At 39.5% G+C, this 24,440-nt stretch overlaps 2 protein-coding genes across 4 annotated transcripts in view; one reads left to right on the forward strand and one right to left on the reverse strand.

Moving 5' to 3' along the window:
* On the forward strand, window positions 1-17,019 carry itih6 (inter-alpha-trypsin inhibitor heavy chain family member 6). 3 transcript variants are annotated; one of them, XM_061735171.1, is made up of 17 exons: window positions 1-387; window positions 1,389-1,424; window positions 2,004-2,158; window positions 5,072-5,182; window positions 5,318-5,565; window positions 8,086-8,255; window positions 8,640-8,756; window positions 8,915-9,086; window positions 9,180-10,811; window positions 12,290-12,319; window positions 12,807-12,824; window positions 12,926-12,973; window positions 13,067-13,096; window positions 13,202-13,291; window positions 13,394-13,507; window positions 14,380-14,763; window positions 15,944-17,019. In XM_061735171.1, the coding sequence occupies exons 1-17, from the start codon at window positions 280-282 to the stop codon at window positions 16,204-16,206; spliced, it is 3,726 nt and encodes a 1,241-aa protein (XP_061591155.1). In that variant the 5' UTR covers window positions 1-279; the 3' UTR covers window positions 16,207-17,019. The 3 variants fall into 3 exon arrangements, with proteins under 3 accessions (XP_061591155.1, XP_061591156.1, XP_061591157.1); XM_061735172.1 differs by having other exon boundaries at window positions 13,253-13,291; XM_061735173.1 differs by lacking the exons at window positions 1-387; window positions 1,389-1,424; window positions 2,004-2,158 and adding an exon at window positions 4,741-4,816.
* gdi1 (GDP dissociation inhibitor 1) overlaps window positions 16,800-24,440 on the reverse strand; it is an 18,040-nt gene continuing 10,399 nt past the window's right edge. The window contains exons 9-11 of the mRNA XM_061735174.1: window positions 22,563-22,707; window positions 21,984-22,038; window positions 16,800-19,576 (exon numbers count right to left, since the gene is read on the reverse strand). Coding sequence (XP_061591158.1) covers window positions 19,424-19,576; window positions 21,984-22,038; window positions 22,563-22,707 — 353 coding nt within the window. The 3' untranslated portion in view covers window positions 16,800-19,423. The remainder of the gene's footprint in view (window positions 19,577-21,983; window positions 22,039-22,562; window positions 22,708-24,440) is intronic.

The following is a 24,440-nucleotide window of genomic DNA, read 5'->3' on the forward strand; positions in this document are numbered from 1 at the left end:
GCGGCTGCTCTCACCTCTCCCACTAAACACGCACTTGTGCAGCCCGCTCCAGCACGGCTCGGATATGCAACTCTCCTCATAGCTTTTGTGACATTATTACCAACACGACTGGAACAGTTTCCACTGCACCGAGGTGAGGGAGAGGGAGACTTGGGCACTTGTACAAGTTAATGGTGTAAAATGAGGTGCTTGGCATTTTTTCTCCAGTCAGCTTGAGAGACCGCTGAACATTTTTATTCCTTTATTCTGCTGACTGCTTGTACCTACATTTCTTTGAACATGATGTTTTCAAAAATTCAGTGCATTCTAGTCTGCCTAATTTTTTATATGCAAGAGAGATTGTTTGGAGAGTGCGCGGCGGACCTCGGCAAGAATAATCATTTCCAGGTGAGAACATTTACATCATGTACATTCTACACAATTCCTGCTTCTTTCTGTCCCCTGAACAGCGGAGAGCATGACCCCCCCTTAGTTTTTCCACTGAAATTAATCTAAATATTGTGGGGGTTTTTGCTTGTTTTTGTTTCTTGTCTCATTCTCATTATTATTAAATGGCTATTGTTTTACTAAAAATGGTCATGGGTTCAAGTTATGATAAGTGATCATAACTTAAACGCATTGTCGATGTCTATACATTGTTTGAATTGGTTGATGCTATTTAAAGAAGGTATGATTTTGTATTGTACTGCATTATATCTAAATGTTTAACGGAATGACTGTAACTTTAATGTGAGTGTCAAAAGGAGCACTGGTCTTATTTGACAGAAATCTAGAATATATTTTGTAGTAAAATTTCCTTTCTTTTTTTCCTTTTTTCTTTTCTATGTTTCATTTCTTTTTCTTTACTACCTCTTTAGGTTTGCTTTTAATTTTTGTCATGTATTGTATATTTTGTGTCGGACCCCAGGAAGAATAGCTGCTATTTTGCTGCAGCTAATGTGGATCCAAATAATACTATAAAGTCTAATTTCTATCTAATTTCAACATAAGTTGTACTATTTAAGTGAACCTGCAAGGGCTTTCCACTCTCAAAGTTATTTGTTTATGTTAAAGTCCCACCAATGCAGGATATTTGGTCATCTATTGACACAGCAATAACTTGTGTGCAGAATTAACGCCGGAGACCCGACATACAGCCCGTGTACAGTGAAAGCATTTATTCCACTTCCTCTCCATCCATTCATGAATGACTTTGATTCAGACTGTTTGACAGAAACCCTTGACCCTCATGCAGGCAGATTGTGGAGATAACTTCAAACAGCAGACATTCTGAACAAACCTTCATACTGAACTATTGCACTATACAAATACAGCATGCAGCGTAAAAAAAAGCTATTTCTCCCTCTATTCTTTCTTTTTTTTAATTTGATGCCTTCTTACTTTTTCAGAGAGTAATACCTCAAAGCAATCCAACTAAACCAGTGGTAAGTTTTTGAAAAGTTGTTTTGTAGGGCAAGACATTCAACTGTATGCCTATGCTGGACTGGGTTATGCATAATCATAAACAGTGAAATTAGCAGAACATAAAGTGAAAAACAACAGCCACTGCCTTTTCTAGATATGTTTAGGACACTGTGGCTGTCCCTGTATGTGTCTTTGTGAAATACCAGTGAAGTGCAGGCCTGATGGGGCTCTCTTATTACACCCTGCTGCCCCTGCAGTAATGTGACAGGACTTGTTTCTTGCTTCATTTATTCGTCAGAACCATGCAGTGTAGACTGATACGACAGGAATAAGGAACATAACGTGTGATACATGTTTATTATTTATTTTTCCTTTATTTCAGGCTAGTCAAGTGAGTGTAAATTGGCATAATGCATCGTTACAGATAACTAGACTGCTGGATTTACATCCTCAAAAGTGTAGCAGCTGGATCTTTTTTCTGTATCAGTATATCAGGGTAATGTCTCACATTTAGCATTAGAACAATAATCCCCATGATTCCCACATGTTGTAGCTTTCTTTTGAACTCTGTAACTGATGCGTGTTTGTTATGTGACCAGCTGAAGGTGACAGACTACCATGTGAAGTGTTCAGTGGTTTCCCGCTATGCTGTCACTACAATCCAGAGTTCAGTGTTGAACCAGCTCCCCGTCATGAAGGAGGCAGCGTTTGAGGTCGACCTGCCGGCCTCAGCTTTCATCTCCAACTTCACAATGTAAGTCTGTCCAACGCAGCCAAGCCTTACACTTTCTTTCTTTCTTTACTGTAATAACAAGTGTTTAGCAGAGTATAAATATACGTACCATCATTGTAGAACTGTATGAAGTCACTTCTTGTCTCACTCACTGTGCTTTAGATAATTCATTATTGGTAAAAAAAAAAAAAAAAATGACATCAAAGGTCCAAAGCTATCAGATCACAAGTTTTAAATTTGAAAGACAATGATTATTTCTTACGACGGAGTATTAGGGCCAAACTAAGACAAAAAAAAATTGGAAATAAAGTCATAATTTAATGAGAATAAAGTCGTACAATTACGAGAATAAAGTCATACTGTTGCGAGAATAAAGTCGTAATATTATGAGAATAAAGTCGTAATATTATGAGAATAAAGTCGTAATATTATGAGAATAAAGTCGTAATATTATGAGAATAAAGTCGTAATATTACGACAATAAAGTCGTAATATTATGAGAAATCTAACAGGAAGAGCTTCTTCTCCCTGTGTTAAAATGAGGAACTTTGAGCATCTTGTGAAGTTATATTAACAATATATTTAATATTACGACTTTATTCTCGTAATATTACGACTTTATTCTCATAATATTATGACTTTATTCTCGTAATTTTATGGCTTTATTCTCGTAATTTCCTTTTTTTTGTCTTAGTTTGGCCCTAATACTCCGTCGTAATTTCTTGCCTGTTAAAAAAAAAAATCATATTTATAGTAAGTACATTTCTCCTTGACAGGCAGCGTTCACAAATAAAGTTTAAGAGGAATTATGCCAAGAAAAAAAAGAAAAAGTTTAATTCCGGTGTGATGGAGATTCTTGATTTGATTGCTAAGAAGGGTTTAAACCACTTTCCTTTAAAATGCTAAATATAAATATAAAACAAATATGTGGGCATTGCCGGGGCTGGATTTGGGAGCGGAAGGAGGTCAGGAGGAGGGAGAACGTAAGGCCAGATGAATGCCAGGCTTTAGAAACAGTACCGGTAGTCAGAAAGTTAATAGAGAAAATGACAGAAGTTTGCCCTCTCCCCCTTTTCTCCCCCACAGAGTTCACCAGGGAAACCTGCTGGCTTACAAATACAAAATACACACATGACTGCATCCTCTGTATGTTTGCATAGTTGGATGTAAATTTAGATGTATAAACTATATGTGAGTTTGGAGTTTGAACTGCTTTTTATAGCATAACTTCACATTTCTCTTTTTTTTTGTTACTCTTTCACCTCCTTTTTCATAGACACACTGAGAACCTACCGTGACATCTGCATATCACAAAATACCCAGAGGGAAATAGCTGTGGTGTACATATTGCATTAGTTCTTTGGCATTTCTGTAAGAACTCTCTGTTCTGTGTGTAGGTCACTGATGTTCCGTCACTCCCTCGGCCCCTCAGCCAGTCACGTACAAATACAAGGACCTCCACTTTCCACCCTCATGTTGTTCTACCCCATGTCTCACACAAGGCTTCACCTCAAACCTATTGGTTTATTTTAGTTACACATTGATATTTTTTTCAGACATATTTGCTCAAAAGGCATGACCTTGAATTTGCATTTTTTCACATGACATCAGTGATTGCCAAAGTGTATCTAGTGCACCCCAATGAACTGAATCCCACTTTTAGGGCCAATCCCAATACACCCCCTACTTTCTACCACTACCCCTAAAAATTAAGCCACACATTTTAGGGCCCTTGTAATCTTCCCTGGGCCCTGTCCCAATACTCCCACTACTCCTACTTTTCAGCACTACCCCTAAATTTTGCTGCTACGTCACTGCGTGGTTTATGTTCGGGTACGTAAGCGACTGCGTAGTTACGTTTGCACAAACGTCACACCATATCAGGAAGCCCAGAGATAAAAGCTGTTTTAATTTCAGCTGTACTGCTGTTAATATGCCACTTTATTAAGTTTTAATATTTTTTCAAGCGTAAAAGTAACCGTTAAGATCCCCAACCTGGGCTCAGTTTATCCAAATAACGGCTCGGGAGCTGATTAATGGTTCTGTGTTAAATCGACGCAGACCCTACGGCGTAGGGTACGGTGTAGGGTACGGTGTAGGGTACGGTGTACGGAGCGCGTCGCTGCGTAACCTACGCCGTAGGCTCTGCGTTGGTGTAACGCGGAACCATAAATCAGCCTTTATTCTGGCGAGGTTTGAAAAAGACTTCGCAACAACGAGCAAGCGAGTGATTATATACATTCACTGAGTGAATATTATGAAAGTAAAATATATATTTCTCGCTAGAAATGTAATCAAAACGCATTCTTATGCAGAAACTAACTCAAAATATTGATTTTATTCACAAAAAAATAAGAAATGTCCGCCATGTTTTTTTTTTATTCAGTCTGCAAATGATGATGTAAAGCATTCTGGGAAATTTTTCTGTCCCTAGATCAGCGAGTCAGCATCTGAAATCCCTCGATCCGTAGGGACAGATTCATAGCCACTACCCTCGTTTTCTGCACTCCCCCTAGATGAAAAGAGGAATTGAGACACCACTACCCTGACGGGAACGCGCAAAATGTAGGGGTAGTGCTGAAAAGTAGGACTGGGGGGGATTGGGACTGGGCCTTAACACCTCTTTGACTGAGATTTTCCGGGTGTAGCACACAGGAACATTCCCATGGAGTGACATCGGTATGTAAGATCCCTCTTCATAAATACTGTTTTCAAAGGGAAAAGACACTTTTCCTGTCATCTTTTATAACCTCCACTCATCCTTCACATGGTAGGAACTCCATCTGTAAACAAGGATTATGTCAGTTTGTGAAACAGCTTTTTGACTCCTGTGGAGTAAAATAAAGTAACAACTCTATACAGACTGTAACAAAATGTGGCTACTGTAAGTGACACAGAGAGTTGTTTCTTCTTTCTTTTTCCTCATTTCATCAGCACCTCCAATGGTAAAGTGTACGTGGCTGAAGTGAAGGAAAGAGCTGCGGCCAGGAAAATGTATGATGCTGCTAAGAAGCAAGGAAAAACAGCTGGACTGGTCGCTACAAAGTCAGTTTTTCTTTAGTGACCACATGAATGTTTTGCATGTTCAGCTTCCAATGTTGTACAATGTTTGCTCACATTATTGTTTTCCTAATGTTAGACTGGGCCCCCCCCCCCACCTTGTACTTTGTTGTGTTGCAGAGAAAGGGAAATTGAGAAGTTCCGTGTGGCTGTGAGTGTGCCATCAGGAGCCCGGATGTCCTTCTTCCTCTCTTACGAGGAGTTGTTGGTCCGTCGGCTCGGCCGCTACGAGCTGGGTTTAGGTCTGAGGCCTGGACAGCTTGTGCAGAACCTTACATTAGATGTCAGGATCTCAGAGAGGACAGACCTCAGTTTTATTAAGGTGCTACCGCTCAAGACAAGCCGACTGCTCTCAAACACTGCTCAAGGTACAATCTGGTGCTGTGATTAGCAAGGATGTAGTTTACTGTGCTACTTTCATATTAGAAAAAAAGGACTAGTCTCATACCGTGAAACAAAGTATGCCAGTTATTCTACCAGGTACCACCTTCTACCCTGTGAACTAAGAGGAATAAATGCGAAACCTTCTAGAAAGACTGTAAAAGCTCAAAATAAAACAATATAATAAATGTATACAGGATCATCCACAACAGGTCAAATTTACAAGCTCATTTGAGAATTTTCAAAATACAATAATTTGTTTTCTTAATGGGCAGCATAGCGGATTGATTGTTACCACTGTTCCCTTAAAGCTAAAAGGTTGATGGTTTGAATCCTGTGTGCAGTTTGCATGTTCTCTCTGCGCTTGTTCTGAGGTTTCTTCAGAACAGTCAAGGGTCTGTTATGGTGTTCCGCAGGGTTCAGTGCTAGGGCCAATCTTGTTCAGTTTATACATGCAGCCCTTGGGAAGTATAATCCAGAATCACGGCATACACTTTCATTGTTATGCTGATGATACACATCTCTATTTGTCTATGAAGATGAAACAGAAGCGTTAGCTAAACTTCAGGCATGTCTTGGGGACATCAAGGACTGGATTTTTTATAATATATAAATAATAATAATATTTGTAATAATCCGTGTATATATCACGAAAACGGATCCCAATAGGTACAATATCCGTGGTGCTCACACGGAATTTTACCACTTTCCGTGCTGGTGCCACGGAAAATAGTGGTGAGAAGTCGTGGGCATTTCACAGATTTTTGTGAGATCAGGTTGGTCCCCCCTTATGAGCCAGGTCCTGCTCAAGGTTTCTTCCCTCTTAAAGGGGTGTTTTAACATGCAATTGTTTATGTAATAGTTGCTCAGGGGTCATGTTCTGGGTCTCTGGAAAGCCTCTAGAGACAACTTGTATTGTAATAGACACTATATCAATACAATTTGAAATGAATTGAACTGTATACGGAAAGAGTCTCAGCAAAATTGTCCCCAGTTCCCCTTCTTTTTCTTTCAACATATCTTTTTTTCACTTTTATGTGCCACGTGTATGTATGTGTCTTATTCTGCGATGCTTACTCTATTGCTCTCCACCATATTTTGTCTGCTCTGCTAAACTTGGTTCACTGTGGATATTTCTCCATAATTCACATGTAATGATGAGCCACCCTGTGTGGGCTTCCCTGGTTATACACAGAGCAGACTGAGGTAGAGAAGAGGAGACGAGGGTCAAGAGAAGTAAAGATCACTACATTTAAAATCTCATCACTCATCACAGAACTGCAATGAAGAAAAAATCCCAACAATGTTTGATAAATCTTAATTATATAGTTTATTTTGCAAATGGTCCAGTGAGTGTTTTTTTTTTTCCTGTTTTGAAAAAATACATTGATTTATAGAATGACACTAGCCTTTCATTTGTGTTAGCAGCAGGCCTGGTATCTGCGCAGCTGCAGGGAAACAATGGAGAGGAAAACCAGGTCTACTTTGGATATTCATAGATATGTTCATCCTCTAAAACTGAATGACACAAAGCAGTCTATTATATCCCCCAGTCTTTTCACTTGAAAAGTGCAACTACTTTTTTGGGCATTTCCTTTAACCATGCTGACATTTTACCATGTGCTGATGATGTGCAAGATAAATGTGATTATCTCACAAAATTCATCAAGCAACAATCAAAAAACAATCAAGTACTTCCCAAAATGTCAGACTATTCGTTAGTTCGTTCGTTTTTATTTATTCCGAACATGTATAAAAAAAAAACAAGAAAAAAAGATGAGAGAAACAAACACAGGTTACATTCCACCACATAGAGAAAAAAAAACATATCAAAACACATATTTCAGTTACATGTTGGAAAAGGAGTGGGAGGAAGTATAAACTTATTTAATCACACCCCCTTTCCACAACTAAACATACATTATATGCCTGTATTTACTTTTTATACTATACACTAATTTGTATAAATATATATCATTTTTACAAAAATAACCTGTTTAATACCAAATGTAAACTCTATCATAAATATGATATAACTATGATATAAATACAATATGACTATGCTATAAATATAACTATGATATAAATATAATACGTACATCTATACAAACATACAAAGACAACATGATAAATAGCAAAACACACACAGCTGCTGATCTTTAAACACAGTCTTCACTTTTAATATATGTCTTTATATTTCTTCTTAAATTGTTTTATGTTTGTACATTCTTTTAACTCCAAATTCAAATCATTCCACAGTTTAATTCCACAAACTGATACACAAAAACTTATTTTGTTGTACACACAAATAAAGATTTGAAGTTTAGGTTTCCCCTTAAATTATAACTCCCTTCCCTCCCAATGAATAATTTCTAAATGTTATCCGGTAGCGAATGATTTTTTATTTTATTTTTTTTTGCATTTTCGTCAATGAAAATGTTGACTATTATTATTGTTTAGAACATTACTGTTGCTTGAATGTGACCATGTGTATTACTTAACCACAGGTGAAACAAACGCCCCTGCGTCCACTCAGGTCAAGCATAACGCTGGTTGTGCTGGAGTTCAGTACAGTCCTTCTCTGCAGCAGCAAAAGAGCATTTCCCCCAAAGGTCTCAATGCCGACTTCGTCATTCAGTATGACGTAGACCTCAAAGACCTCTTGGGTGATGTCCAGGTTGGTAGCATTTCATTTCTGGCTTGTCGTGTTCAATTGAGTATGCCTATTATGAGAAAAATGTACAGGACTGTCTCAGAAAATTAGAATATTGTGATTTTGTGTAATGCAATTACAAAAACAAAAATGTCATACATTCTGGATTCATTACAAATCAACTGAAATATTGCAAGCCTTTTATTATTTTAATATTGCTGATCATGGCTTACAGTTTAAGAAAACTCAAATATCCTATCTAAAAAAATTAGAATATTCTGGGAATCTTAATCTTAAACTTATTGTGATAAAGAAAACTTTATCACAATATTCCAACTTTCTGAGACAGTCCTGTATTTCTTTTTGGCATAAATGAATGCTTGACTCCAGCTGTCTCTCCCCTTTCAGGTGTATGACGGCTACTTTGTGCATTACTTTGCACCCAGAGGGCTTCCCGTGGTTCCCAAGGATGTTATATTTGTCATTGATGTCAGTGGCTCAATGATAGGTACCAAGATAAAGCAGGTAAAGTGAACTACATGCATGGACAATAACAATAACTGCAGAAACTGCAAGAGAAAAATGAAAAGAAGAAGAAGCAGAAACCATGTTTTGCCTGCGATAGATAATGTTTTCTGCTCAAGAAAAAGTGGATCAATAATTCCACTGGTTTCTGTCAGTAGACCAAACAGGCCATGACCACCATCCTTGGGGACCTTAGAGAAGGAGACCATTTCAACATTATTACTTTCTCAGACAAGATTCACACTTGGAGGAAAGGTCGAACAGTGAGAGCGAATCGGCAGAATATTCGAGAGGCCACAGAGTTTGTGAGGCGGATTATTGCAGAAGGATGTGAGTTTGATATCTGATATTTTCCAAACTTTAGCATTGCTGTCAACTTTTTAATTTGTAATTAACCACTAACTGTCTCAATATTTGTGTCAGGGACCAATATCAACGCAGCTTTACTTTCAGCTGCACAACTTCTCAACCCGTCGTCCTCTGGATCCTCCAGCCAGCTCCCGTCTCGTCGTGTCCCTCTGGTTATTTTTCTCACTGATGGGGAAGCGACTATTGGAGTAACTTCAAGTGACACCATCCTTAATAATGCTAAGAAGGCACTGGGCTCAGTCTCACTCTTTGGCCTGGCCTTTGGGGACGATGCAGATTATCTTCTCCTGAAGCGTCTGGCTCTGGAGAACCGCGGCGTGGCCAGGATGGTGTACGAGGAGGCAGACGCCGCCTTGCAGCTGAAGGGCTTTTACGATGAGGTGGCAAGCCCTTTGCTGTCAGACATCCAGCTGTCTTACTTGGATGATCAGGCCTTTGACGTTAGCCTCTCCCTGTTTCCAAATTACTTCCAAGGGTCTGAGTTGGTTGTGGCAGGAAGGGTTAAACCAGGGGTCACAGATTTAAAGGTATCTTTGTCAGCCACTGATTCCAATCAACGCATGACATTGGAGAATAGTGTCCTTATTTCCAATATAAAAAGAAATGAGAGTACAGCTTTACTAGACTGCTCAGGAAGTTTAGAAGGGATCTCCAGCTTTGTGCAGCGTCTCTGGGCGTATTTCACCATCAAAGAGCTGTTATTGGCCAAACTGAATGCCACTGATCCTGCAACTCAAAGATTACTAACAGAGAAAGCCACCAATCTCTCTCTCAAATATAACTTTGTAACGCCTGTCACCTCGTTGGTTGTGGTTAAGCCGGATGCAGATGAAACAGCTGACGCTCCAACCACTGTAAAACCCACGACTACTGCCACGACAACCACAGTGACGACATCTACGGCCAACGCCAGAATATCAGCTGCCGATGGTACAAAAAGGCCCATCTCATCATTTAACCCCAGGCTTAACAAGTCAAAACCAGTGTTGCCTCAACCACCCTCAAATACCCTTAAACTAAAAAAAAAAACATTATCAACTATGGTAACGGAAAAAGTGGTTTCACCAACCAAGAAAACAACAACAGCAACTTTAAGTCCCAGTTCTAACAAAACTGACTCAGCAACATTCTCTGGAAAAAAGGCCACCGTCTCCCAAAATGAATCTAAAACAGCGTCTCTTCCACCAGTTCGAAAGATATCCAGTATTCTGCTGCATCATCTAAAAGCAGCACAGCCTCCGGCATCTGGAAGACTTTCCACCCCTACGCCCACTGCCATGAAAACAACATTATCAGTGACTAGCCATATGCCAACATTTACTGCCAGCGCCTCGTTGCCACTCAGTTCATCCGGAACAAACCCTGCCCCCCCGTCCGGGAGAAGTTTTAACCAACCTCTCAGTTCTGTGAAGACGGCTAACCCCCCTGGTAAAGTTACAGAGTTGTCTTCAGCGGCAGAAACCAGCACCAGATCTTCTCCGGACCTTCATAAGTCTGACACTATCAGCCCAAACAAGCTGCTCTCTGCCCTGTCGTCTCCCGTCCTGGCCCCGGCTCCCACTGTGCAAGACCACCACGTAAACTCTGCTGCTGATCGCCACATGGCCACCCTGTTGTCAGCTACGTTTGCTCCTATGCCCGGTGTAGCACTGGGACCCCGACTGTGGGAAGCAGCGGAGCTTCTAGGTACGTTACACGGTTACGTGTCTTTACAGTGGAAAGCATTTTGCACTATGATAATAAAGATCTGCGGCCTCATTTATAAAGCTTGCTTGCGCACGAAACAGGGCTTGAAAGATGCGCAAGCCACCTTCTACGCAAAGGTTGGGATTTAGAAAGAAAAAACTAACCGAAAAATGTGCGTATCTCTATGCCAACCCTGACCCTCAAGCACGAACATTTTGAAGATATGGAGAACTGGGGACGCAGGCGGTGAGGTGGTGAAATGAAGCCAGATTCATGTCATACTTTTAATGTCATCACATATCAGACTTATAGATCCATCTACACCCAAGCCGGTGTTGTGCCGAGGTGTCCTAGCTCAGCAGAAAATACTACCGTACCATCCCCGTTTCTTTTATCTCAGTTTCTTTTTTTTTCAAAGGCTTTTTCATGCAAATGGACGATTTAAAAGCAGGAAGTCAGAATGTGCTTTACATAGATCTATGTGTACGACGCTTCGGCGGAAGAAAAAAAAAAAGTCAAATCACGCTTCCACATAGATATTGGCAGATATCTACTTGACTTGACAGATGAAAATACCCTGTCAGATCACGCTTCCACATAGATACATGTTGATGTCTATGTGGAAGCGTGATCTATGTGGAAGCGTGAGCTGACGGGGTATTTTCATCTGTCAAGTCATCCTACCTACATGGCGTGTCCGGGGTGCAGGCAGGACACGCCGTGCCGGTGTCGTGCCAAAAAGTGATTGCCTGCCAGAATCTGATTTCTCCCCTGAAAATGGGCATTTTTACCTGCCAAAAAATTGATTGAAGGCCAAATACAGTTAATGAAAAGTTGTTTCTACATAAATATGATTTGATCTCATTCTTGAGCTTCATAATCTGAAATCTGGCGTTTTAGCGCTATCGCTCAACGGGCTGCTGTGCGCGCTCCCGCGGCCAGAAATCAGATTCTGGCAGGCAATCACTTGCTTTCTTTCTGTTAGTGATGCCACTACTGTGACCACCAAATAATGTGGTTTTCCTGCCTCCACCTCATCCACAACATCTCCATCTCAGTCTCCGTGAAATTTAGTGGCACGGTGGCTCAACACGTCTCATTCATCCTGACACAGCAGAAACAGACTGCAGGTGGCGCTGCACATGCTCAGCAGGCTCATTTATATGCAAATACAGTCATCATGTAGTTTGCATTGCCCATTTATGGTAGAAAGTGGCCGTGTAGAGGGCGGGATATGAGGCAAATTCACCTGCGCAACCTTCCAGCTGGACTGTGATTTATAGAGAGAACATTGCGTGCAGATGTGCGTGCTAACGGTTTTATAAATCAGGATTTTTTTGTTTGCACGCCATTTTCGTCTTTTGAGTGCATGTATGAATCCTACACACTCTTTTATAAATGAGGCCCCAGGATGTTGAGATTGTGGAATTAAAACATTTGCAGTATCACTAACTGAATGCTCTTTGTTCCTCTCTTAGAAGTCCCTACTTCCATTCAGATTCAAGAAGGTAAAACTGAACTACCAATAAATCTCTCTTTTGAGATATTTTAAATACACTTTTTCACAAACTGAAAAAAGGTGATAAAAGGTAATTTATGTAGTTAGTAAATAGTTCAGCAGTTGAGAAATTATAATTTAATCATCTACGGTAGCTCATAACACTATCAGAATCACAGAATCTGAGAAGTCATGTGTTCACAAATGACAAGGCCAAACCCTGTCCTGAATGGCCGTGACATTGAGACATTGAGTTACTTTCATTTAGCAGTATAACAAACACATATATTTATTGAGAGTAAAATTAGGTACATTTTCTTTTTACCTATTTATATACTGTCTTTAAATCTAATATCATTTAAGTGAGCCTCTTGTGTCTTACATAGTTTAACTGAAACCCTCATATTCAATTGTATAAATGTTTTTTTGTTTTCCCCACAAAATCCTAAACCACAGAAAATGTGAAATTGTGATTTTATATTTTTTTTCTTTCCTAGATGTTGAGCTTGTGAAAGGTAAGCAACTCTGGCTCATTATGCTTTGGTTTTACCATTAAAACAAAAACCCAATGATGATCAGCAGAATAGGCTCTCATTTCTTTCTAATCACTTCCCAGACTATGAGCTGACGTACGACTACGACTATGACACCAACTTTGAAGGCTGTAAGTTTTCTTTGTTTGTCTGAGATTCTCTACATGAGTAACTCTTCAGGCCTGAGAAGTTTCATGTTAAAAGTGTTTCCCTCTTTGTTTCAGGGGATGATAGAACCGATACAGGATCATTCGGTAGGTTACAGGATCTATTTCTGATATATTATACAGTTTGTGTCGAGAGAAACTGTATATAAAATGTGCGCTGCAGTACACATGTAGTCCTGTCGTTGGTTTCAGTGCATGGGAGTGAGGAGGACTGTCCTTTAGCTGAATGTCTTGTGCTTTTAGAATCTCCATCCAGAACTTTCAGGATCCTCTCATCATCAGGTCAAGGGTCTACATATTATTTATTTGCTTACTATTATTCAATCAGAGTTTATTGTGAGTAGTGTATTGAGTTTTGTTGGTTTTGTTGCTTGCTTGTTGTAGCTGATGGAGATCCTCATTTTGTGGTCCAGCTGCCAAAGCTGCATCAGAACTTGTGTTTCACAGTAGACGGCAGAGCCAACGATGTTCTGAGACTGTTGGAGGACCCAGAGCAAGGTACGTGTATAGCCAGTACTCCAGTTGTAAAAAAACTCAGGGGGGATGGTGGATTTGATCATATGGGGACAGATAATTTGTGCTGATTACAAATAATATAATATATTACAAATAATAGCAGTGACCAAAACACCTGCAGAAATACTGCAGGAATGACATAGCAGCAGTTAAATGCAGCCTTCTGTAAGCTTTAAATATCCACTGGGCTTACATCAAATACATCAAAACACAACAATAAAAAACACTTTTCTGAACTTATCAATATGACTCTGTCCTTCACAGGATAAGTAACATGGATCACTGCAAAAACTCACAATCTTTCTAGTTAAAATGTCTCATTTTAGTAAAAAAAAAATCTCATTACACTTAAAACAAGACTCATGACTGGAAAAAACAACAATTTTCACCTGTTTCATGTAGATTTTCACTTGAAATAAGTAGAAAAATCTGCCAGTGGAACAAGATTTTTTTGCTTGTAATGAGAAGATAAATCTTGTTCCACTGGCAGATTTTTCTACTTATTTCAAGTGAAAATGTACTTGAAACAGGTGAAAATTATCAAATAAGTTATTTTTCTGCTGTTATTTTTCTGGTGATGACTCTAAATGTTGAAATAGCAGTAAAACCACATTCGTTGATGAAATGACATAAGGGATGGAAAGGAGGGATGGCAGTTTTACAGGGGGGATGATTTGGACCATTTTTATTTCAGGGGGGAATGCCATCAACCCTCATCCCCCCTCAACTCCAGTACTGCATAGAGCGATAATATATTTAATGTCATGTGACACGCCTTGTACAGTAGGTGCTTATGTGAGGATTTACAAATGCATACTTTTTAAATGTGTATATGTGTCTCCTTCCTCTTCAAGGAATAATTGTTGACGGCCACCTAACGGGAGCTCCTTCCAAGCCGGGAGCAAAGGGCCGCACTCGAACGTACTTTGACCAACTGACCATCTCCTCAGCCACCGGCGGCTCTGGTGACATCATGATCACATTATCACTGGACGCTGTAGTTGTGGAGGGGGAAGGACGGGACATCCTTCCTATCAATCAGCAAGGATCAATCACAAGGCAGGGTGTGATGGTAACCATGGACAACCATCAGAGCTGCTGGATCAAGCTGGCCAAGGGTGTTCAGTTCCTGGTTCTGTTCCACCATTACAAACACCCCAGCTACCTGCAGATGGCTCATTTGGGATTTTACATTAAAGAAGGATGGGGACTTTCAGACTCAACCCAAGGCCTTCTGGGTAAGTAGCAGCCAATTTTGGCTGTCACTTTGACCTGAAAATGTGTATAAAACTCACTGTCAATGGTGAAACCTTTTTTGCCTTGTTTGACTAGATAAAACAACTTAAACAACATTGTGAAAAACAACAACTAATCAGAAGAAGTTGGGACATTAAGGAAAAAAACAGATATTCCATGCTCTTGTTAACTTACATCCAAAAATAATAACATCTGCTTTATTGGAATTTAGAAGCAATGAAATGAAAGTAATGAACAAACTGGAACCTGTCAGATAGATATGATTTAAACCAACGTAGAGCTGTCAGCACAACAAATTACAAGAACAATGGAGCACAATTATGCTTATGAGATACCTCTAATTGAGCTGGAGAAAGGAGAGAGAAGAAGAGGAGAGAAAAAGGGTGAGGGGCACCACTGAGCAGATCATCTCAGTGTCCCCCCTGCAGCATAGGCCTATAGCAGCATATCTACAACGAAGCTATGTTTGAGACTAATTATTATAGTCTTGTTCTATAGCTGCAGCTATGACTACTGACTCTAACACACTAGAGTTTACACTAACTAGATGTTTACTAACACTAACTAGAGGTTTACTAATACTAACGAGAGGTTTACTGACACTAACTTTAGGCTTTACTAAACAGAAAGGTTTTAAGTTTAGTTTTAAAGGTGGAGGTGGTGTCAGCCTCCTTAACCAGATTGGAAGTTGGTTCCATAGTAATGGTGCCTGATAGCAGAACGCCCGCCCTCAAAATCTACATTTAGATACTCTAGGAACTACGACTAAACCTGCACTCTGAGAAAGAAGAGCTCTGCCAGGAACATAAGGCACTATCAGGTCTTGCAAATAATGCGGAGCTAAGCCGTTTTGGGCTTTATACGCAAGTAATAAAATTTTAAATTGGATTCTGAATTTTATGGGTAGCCAATGGAGCGACGCTAACACTGGAGAGACGTGGTCTCTCCTGCTGATTCCTGTCAGCACTCGGGCTGCTGCATTCTGGATCAGCTGGAGCCTATTCAGCATAGAAGATCCGACCATAATATCAACCAATAATCATAACTCTCATGTATATAATTTCCAACACACGTTTTGAATAATGAATATCTGCAAATGCATACTGAAGTACAGCTTAGCTATATTGGATTGACGCTGTTTTTGTGTTTATCTGTGTGTAGGTCAGTTCCAGCATGCTGACATGAACGTGACAGCGGTTATGGATCAGCAACATCCAGCTGTTCACAAGTCTAGCAAGGAAGAGACTGCAGCAAGTGGGATCCTGCACTGGGGATCGGAGGAGATGCTAGTAACCCTGCAAGACAAGATGCTGAAAGACTCACTGCAGAAACGCCACCATGGCAAATGTTGGGTGGTGCCCAAGGCAGAGATCGCAAGACTCCTGGGTCATTCCTATGAAACCTATGTGGTGAATCGTGTGTAACTCTGAGTTGTCTCCATGCTGGACAAGTCCTGTCACAGCAATTATCATAGCATGGTTATCAGAGAAAGGATGCAGCTAAACTGAGAACCGTGGCTCCAGTTTCTGTAGCTGCTGACTGAGACTCCATAAGGGAAGAGAGGGTGAAGCATGATAGATGCAGCAATTAAAACGTTGCATATAAGGGATAATGAAGATGTATATTTGTTTAAATACAGGATTGAATGGTACCTTTGCGTCTCTGCCTTTACTGAGTGGATTAGAACTGTCTTCTTCATCTATCAGAGACACAGTGTTCTGTTGGTTGCATGGCAACTACAAAAAGTCTATTCAAGCTCCAGTACTTTGCTCTAACTCTAAAATGTGCACAATGAAGTGATTTAATAGTCAAAACCATTTTATTTTCTGTCAAAATAATTTGTAATTATTTAAATCAGCATAATTGTGTATGTTTTAAATGAAATGTATATGAAGTATTACATGTGTATGTAATAGATAATCTCCCAAAATGATCTATTATATCCCCCACAATGTTCCCCGCCTACATGTCATGAATGCTGCATCTTTTAAAAAAGAAACCAGTCCAAGTCAGCCTCTTTCCAGGTTTGCCATGTGCTTTTTATTTTTCTATCATTTCATTCATATTTTAATTCATTTTATTTGTTACACAAGACATTAGGCATTGTTCACATACTAGTGATCAAACAAGGACAGTAAGTTTCTACTACTCAGTATGAACTATTTATTTTGTCAATTTCAATGGATATTGTCAATAGTGGTTTTCAAAGGCCTTACTGGATCGAAATTAAAACAGTACAACCACACACAAGGCTTTTTTCCCAATAAATAAAAAAGGAGAGGACAGTTTGAGAAGCTGAGGAAGGGTGGGGGAGAGATATCAGAATCATTTATGTTCAAGGGGAAAACAGTATTCCAGTTTTTCAGATTCATAGCAGATCTAAGATAAGTTTCCAGGATCAACACCAAATACAATTATGATGCACAGTGTGAAACTTTTGAGTACAAAGCCGTGTTGTTTGACTTAAGCCTTAGACGGTTTTCCTTCCATCACAACCGGTTTCTGAGGAATGCTGATATAACAATAAATCATGGAATGGTCACTAAATAAGATAAACATAACACAGCAAATAACAAACAAAAACACATACTTCTGGTGTGCATCAATTTTAAAATCCATTTTTCATCAAACAATAAAACTAAAAGCATAGCAATAATCTGCATTTGACGTAAACCTTTACACAAAAATGTCAGCGGAATTCAAATAAATATGTTATAACTTTAAGACACGTAAACCCTCCAAACACACGTTACATTTGTTTAAGGAGTTGGATAAAATCAAATGGAACCGTTTTCAAAGCAAATAAAGACAGCATCTTGTTTTTCTTCATATGTATTAAGCCAAGCCACAGAAATCAGTTAGGCCGTAGGTGTGCAGCGCAGAAATAAGGACGTAACTCCACGCAGGTCTGCAATAACCTCTAATCAATAACCTAATATCTGGTCAAAGATCAGACTCATCCCTTTATAATGTCTGCTCTGCACAAACGGCCAAAGTGAACTTGTATTGTTGTCAGCCAACTATACCAATAACAGAAAATACTATTTTTGGCACAAGACTGACCTGCCATTTACTTGTTAGTAAAAAGAAAAAAGAAAGAAAAGAAAAAAGCAGTTGATTTTCCAAAAGGGTCCCAAGAGTTTGGAAAGACCCCAAATTAAGGCTAGAACCGTGTAAAAGTGCTCGGTTCACTGTACGGGGGCAGCACTTCATACCTCTGCTATGCTACAAAGTCTTCAAATGAGGGGAAGAGTAACCAACACTTCTTTCTAAGTCACATCAACAAGGATTTAGTCCCAAGGTTAAGGATTTATGTCTAAAACGAACAACAAGGGTCCGAACAACCGAGACGCTGTCTGGTGCTTTCACTGTGAGCTGAAATTTCAGTCTTAATCCTCAACGTTTCTTAAAGTCAAACTTTCCAAAAGACGACCCCACGACTTTCCCAACACCCGTACATCCCTCCATCTCCCACTTCCTCCCATCTCAACAAGCTCTCCATCCCTCCTCCTCTCCTCCAGAGAGCTGGAGAGAAAGCCTTGACCAAAACTACGCGTTATCTTCTCCGTGCCTCTTGTGCGCCAGACATTCCCTTTTATATGCTCAACTTAAAGCAGACAGTTTCAACCACCGCTTTGTAAACTTCATCACTTCAGCCAGTGAAATGTGCACCCATTATATAGAAACTTAAATAATCAATTATTTAAAATGTTAGAAAGTAAGCTATTCAGATTTCAAGTTACGCAGCACAGGTAAACAAAACGAACTGCTGTGTTGTTTTGGGGAAGGTGTTGAACATTAATAGCCACTGCTTAGCTTGGGATACAACAGCACTGCAATGTGAGCACTCTCAGTTGACAAAACAGCCCATTTATACATCACTTTTCATCACATGTTTTTGCCCGACCAACAGATTTTGCCAAAAAGGAGCAGCGTCTATTGAAATAACACAGGGTGAAAGACCAGGAACGAGAACAAACTGAAAGCAGGGTAGACAGGATTGGTGCGTGGAATGGTCCAGCCTTCATAGCGCAGTGTCATTTGAGTTTATGTACATTACTAATGTGTGTAAAAATGCATGCACGTGGACTGGAGGTAACCCTTCCAGAGGATTCTACGCTAAGCCATAAGCCATCTGGTGTCAGAACCGACCGTTCAGACCTATCGACATCATCCACCCAACATCCACCCATTGTCTGATATGAGAAAGACATTAAAGAAAAAATGTAATGCTCTGAAAACTCCAGAGAAATAAGTTCACATCTAATGATAATGGTTAAGACATGATTACACTGTGTCTTCTACAATGGAATGAAAGACCGTATCAACCCTGCTTTTTGGTGACAGAGAAAGGGAATGTGAGTGTTTTGGAAAGCGAGTTTGTGTTTGTGAGCGTTTATGTGTTTGAATATGTGTAAAGAGAGAGCGAGGTAAAGAAATGGAGGCAAATGGCTGCAGAGAGGCAGAGTCCAGACACACACCGTCTCCACCGTGTTCACAACGCCCCCCCCGCCCTCCCACTGGTTTTTAAAGCACTATTCAGGCAGTCCCAGCCGTTTACCACCGGCTCTGCACCCTCTCAGCCCGTTATCGCCCCCACCTCCTTAGTCGGCCCTGCCCTCTCTCAGATAACCCAACCCCTCACTGCTCGTCCTCCCCGAACACATCGTTCTGTTTGCGCTTCATGTTTTCAAAGTCAAAGTCGCTTCCAGTCATACGTTTGTAGATGTCCTTGATGTCGTTGCAAGTTGTCTCAAAGTGAGTTGTGGCATCGTAGGAACTTGAGGCGAAGACCTGGGAAAGATAAAATGGTGAGAAAAAGAAATGAGCAGCTACAGTATGCTGGTGCCCCGAGTTAAACTCTCTGGGCCTGATTTACTAAAGGTTTGCGTGCATAAAAGCGTGTGCAAACTTGACATCACCCGCAAACCAAAGTGCCAGCTGATCTACTAACAGCGTGCAAAGAGGAATGCTCCTCTCAAATGAGCAAAATAGCACACGCTGTTCATTTAGTACTTTTGCCCTGATGAATTATCAATATGGGGCGTACCCGCCAGAAATCCTAAATACTGGGAGGGGAAAATGCAAATAGGTCCATTTACCACACGCAATGAGATTTACCAAGCCTGAAAGTTTTTGCGGGGATTGTGATTGCGTCTGTATTTAATACGTTTGAAAGGAAGGTGCTAATCTGCTGCTGCTGTTATTGTGACAAGGAGGCGACATCCAAAATCAAAGAATACGCAGAGAGAGAGAGTCTTTATTCTGCTGCATGCTATTTTAAAAATGGTTGCACAAGTTTTATTAAAGGCCACTTTTTCTTTAGTTCTTCGCCTTATATCTTGCCACCTTCTTTTAACCTAATCTGCCGTTCTTTTTGTCTTACCAACTGCATTTATTCTATCGCAGATTTTCTCCCATATTGTGTTTCTTTTGGTAATGTTTAAATTTATTTGCTGTAGTTCATGAATGTGTTTATTTGCCTCTTCCACTAATATTTCTAACTCCACCGCGTCAAATTTCATTTTGCGCTTGCGACTATCCTGCTTTCCATCCAGACTCTCCATGGCGCAAACTGTAAGACACGCAACACCTCATTTAAATACTGCGGTTTGCACCTGTTATCAATTGCGCAAGCATTCTTAGTTGATCACCCACAAACCACACAACAACAGCACGTGCAAACTTTTTCAGTGCACACGCAATTTAGTACTCTTTATTTAGGATCTTAGTAAATCGGGCCCTCTGTGTTCAATGCTGCTAACGTTGGCTGGTTAACGTGCAGATCTGATTCACAATCATGGGTCACATGGTTAAAACAAATCAAATCAAATCAAATCAAACTTTATTTATATAGCACTTTTCATACAAATAAGGCAATACAAAGTGCTTAACATAAAACAAATAAACATAAAACTTATGAATGCCCTGCCCCCCTCCCCGCACACACACAGACACAAGCACACTACAATTCACCCAGATTATACACACAGACACACACGCAGACACACGGAGTAGACATGACAAAGAAAAACTTTGTCATGGAAAAACTGACATTTACTTAGACTTGAACAGGAAAAGTTTGAAGACTGCTGGAAGTCATGGACTGAATATGTATCCTCCTTTAGATTGGACTTTAAATAATCTTTAGTAGAAGAGACTAATCCACTAACTCCCCCTAAGTTCTTGAGCTACTCTACTGTTTTTAATATTTTGACTCTGTGATGTTTCAAGTATTACAGGACTGTCTCAGAAAATTAGAATATTGTGATTTTCTGTAATGCAATTACAAAAACAAAAATGTCATACATTCTGGATTCATTACAAATCAACTGAAATATTGCAAGCCTTTTATTATTTTAATATTGCTGATCATGACTTACAGCTTAAGAAAGCTCAAATATCCTATCTAAAAAAATTAGAATATTCTGGGAATCTTAATCTTAAACTGTAAACCATAATCAGCAATATTAAAATAATAAAAGGCTTGTAATATTTCAGCTGATTTGTAATGAATCCAGAACATTTTTGTTTTTTTAATTGCATTACAGAAAATAAAGAACTTTATCACAATATTCTAATTTTCTGAGACAGTCCTGTATATTGTTTCAGGTGAACATGTTTGTAACTAGTCCCCCTTCCTTCTTTTTTTGCCTTTTCACTCTCCATTTTCATTGCTATGATACTAGGAAAAGAGCAGGTAAAAAGGTGTGAGAAATATAGTTTTTTTTTCTTTCTTCTTTATTATTATTTTAATTTTAGTTTTATTATTTTATTTTTTATTTTTACTTTTTTTCTCTCCTTCCCTGTAATATTATTTTTCCTCCTTTTCATTCTCTTTATGAATGACTTGTCTTCTTTTTAATTTTATTTTACTTTTATTTATATCAAAAACAGGGACATTATGTAAGCATGCAATATTGTATAACATGTATCACCTTTGTTCCAAATAAAGATTTTAATGAAAAAAAAAAAAAAACGAAGAAAAGCACGGGTTCCTGGAAGTATCACTATTCTTAAACTATAGAACTCATTTTCTAGGAACAGTAATTAGTTACAAGATCCTTCAGCAGAAACCTAACAAGATACCTCAGCCGGGACAAAAGTGGTGGACCAACATTCTGACGTCGGTATATTGGATATGAACAACAACTGAAGAACATTTTTTCTAGTTGCACTGCTGCTGGAGAAAATGTCTTACCTGGCTCTCAGTACCATCATCCGTAGGCTCGTAAAGGTCGCTAATAGCCACAAATCTATTGAAAAAATAAACCAGTTGATGAATAAATAAATACAAATTAAATAAAAGACATATTTTAAATCATATTATTTTCATTTTCTGCATACAGAACTGTCTCAGAAAATTAGAATATCGTGATAAAGTCCTTTATTTTCTGTAATGCAAAAATGTCTGGATTCATTACAAATCAACTGAAATATTGCAAGCCTTTTATTATTTTAATATTGCTGATCATGGCTTACAGCTTAAGAAAACTCAAATATCCTATCTAAAAAAATTAGAATATTCTGGGAATCTTAATCTTAAACTGTAAGCCATAATCAGCAATATTAAAATAATAAAAGGATTGCAATATTTCAGTTGATTTGTAATGAATCCAGAATGTATGACATTTTTGTTTTTTTTAATTGCATTACAGAAAATAAAGAACTTTATCACAATATTCTAATTTTCGGAAACAGTCCTGTATTTGCTGGACTGTAAATGCACAAGATGCTGAATAATGACGCAGAAATAAGATGAGGGAATTATTGCACTGACTTTTGGTCGATGGGCTCCAGCAGCTCCAGGGCCGGCTCGATCTCGGCCTCGGGCTGGCTGGTTTCCACCGTGGTGCTGACGATGGCGATGTACTTCCCCTGGGCGGCCACATTGTGAGCATAAGAGATCATGCACACGTAGATGTCTGCAGGATGGAGAAAATGGTCCAAGAAGAAAGAAAAGGTTAAATCAGAGTTAAATTAAACCTGAATGAAATGTTTTGTGACAGCAGAAATATATTACAGACAATTACATTTTTTCCCTTCTGATTGTGAGAAGAATATTTGCAGTTTACAACAGTCAATAATAGTATTTTTCATGTTGACAGGTTAACACAGTGAAAATGATTATCTTGTTACAATGTTTGCTCTGAAGGAAAAATGTAAAATGTAGCATTTACATGGATGTTGAATTGACACTTTCTAACCCCCAGACTGATAGGGTGGGCATTTCAAAGACTGCTAAAGAAAAAGCTCGAATAACAGCAGGCTTTGTGATATTCACACGTACGGTGGCCGAGACCCGCCATTGCTGAAAATTAAAGAAACGCTGCAAATAAAAATAAACGCTGCTGCAAATAAAAATAAACGCTTTGCAAATAAAATAAACGCTGCAAATAAAAACAAAGGCCGCTGCAAATAAATGAAACGCTGCAAATATAAAGAAACGCAGCTGCAAATAAAATAAAACAACGCTAATAAAAAAGCCACAACGGAAGTGAATTAACGGGGACTATTTTTGCTGATGCACCGGTGTTTTTTACGTGAGAGGAGAAGAAGAAGACGAAGAGGACGTAAGTGAAAAGGAAGAAATAAGAAGAGCGAGGAATAAGAAGAACAACGAACGAGAAAATAAGTGAAAAGGTTAGTGTTCAACGTCACTACGTGTAATTTTTAATGTGCAACACCGGTGATCACTTTCTGATCGCACAAAGTGATCAGCTGAGGATAAAAAATCCTCCCCCTCAATACAAAATCACAAAAAACAAATCAATCAATAGAAAAAGAAAAGAAAGGAAAAAGAAAAGGTAAAAGAAACAAAAAAACACAATAAATACACAAACAAAAATATCCATAAAATGGCCATTTCATTTCAATTAGAATAGCCTATTAATTTTGCCTAGATAAGAGATGCCCCACCAAGCTGCTCCTAAACATTTTTAAGGATGATGCAAACTTAAAGTTATAGTCAGTAATGTTGGAGAGCTAGCAAGATTTGAAAGTGGCACCTCCTCTAAGCCCCGCCCCCTCCTCCCCCTCCCGTCAGCGCTCCGTCCAAAGCCACGCCCCTACAAACTTTGGGGAACGCGCATTTGCAGGAGTCCAGTTTTCCAGGACATTTTGGACAGCACATTTTCAACAAAACTACCCCATGTCTCATTCACCTGTAAGCGAGGCCGGTTTTAGGGCGGGGCAGGGGTGGGCTGTGCCCACCCAAACGTGCGTCCTGCCCACCCAATCAAAGTTATGGGGAGCCTTTATTTTTTTTTATAATTTTATTTTTTTATAAATATAAAAAAATATCACAGAATATCTACCGTTTCTGATTGGGTGGGCACTGCGCATCATTTTTAGACACAACAATGAACGCATACCGCAAAAGTTGTGTCTCGGCGGAGAAACCCGACGTCCTAGCAAAATTAGCACAACAGAGAAGTTCAGAACAGCAGACAGAGCACACACTGAAGGCTGATTTATGGTTCCACGTTACACCAACGCAGAATGGTGTGCGTCGCTGCGTACCCTACGCCGTAGGCTACGCCGTACCCTACGGCGTAGCCGTGGCAACAGAGCCTGCACTGCACCGCAGCGCAGGCTCTGTTGCTGAACACATTATTCACTGGCTACTCTCAGGATGGAAGGACCATTTCACCCAGTA

This window comes from Cololabis saira, chromosome 12 (assembly GCF_033807715.1).
Source record: "Cololabis saira isolate AMF1-May2022 chromosome 12, fColSai1.1, whole genome shotgun sequence".
NCBI lineage: Eukaryota > Metazoa > Chordata > Actinopteri > Beloniformes > Belonidae > Cololabis > Cololabis saira.

Bases quoted from the DNA above. Each gene is read 5' to 3' on its own strand.
- itih6 (XM_061735171.1), top strand. From the start codon at position 280: ATGATGTTTTCAAAAATTCAGTGCATTCTAGTCTGCCTAATTTTTTAT. The intron at 388-1,388 runs GTGAGAACATTT...TTACTTTTTCAG, and splicing joins GCAAGAATAATCATTTCCAG to AGAGTAATACCTCAAAGCAA. The intron at 9,087-9,179 runs GTGAGTTTGATA...TATTTGTGTCAG, and splicing joins GCGGATTATTGCAGAAGGAT to GGACCAATATCAACGCAGCT.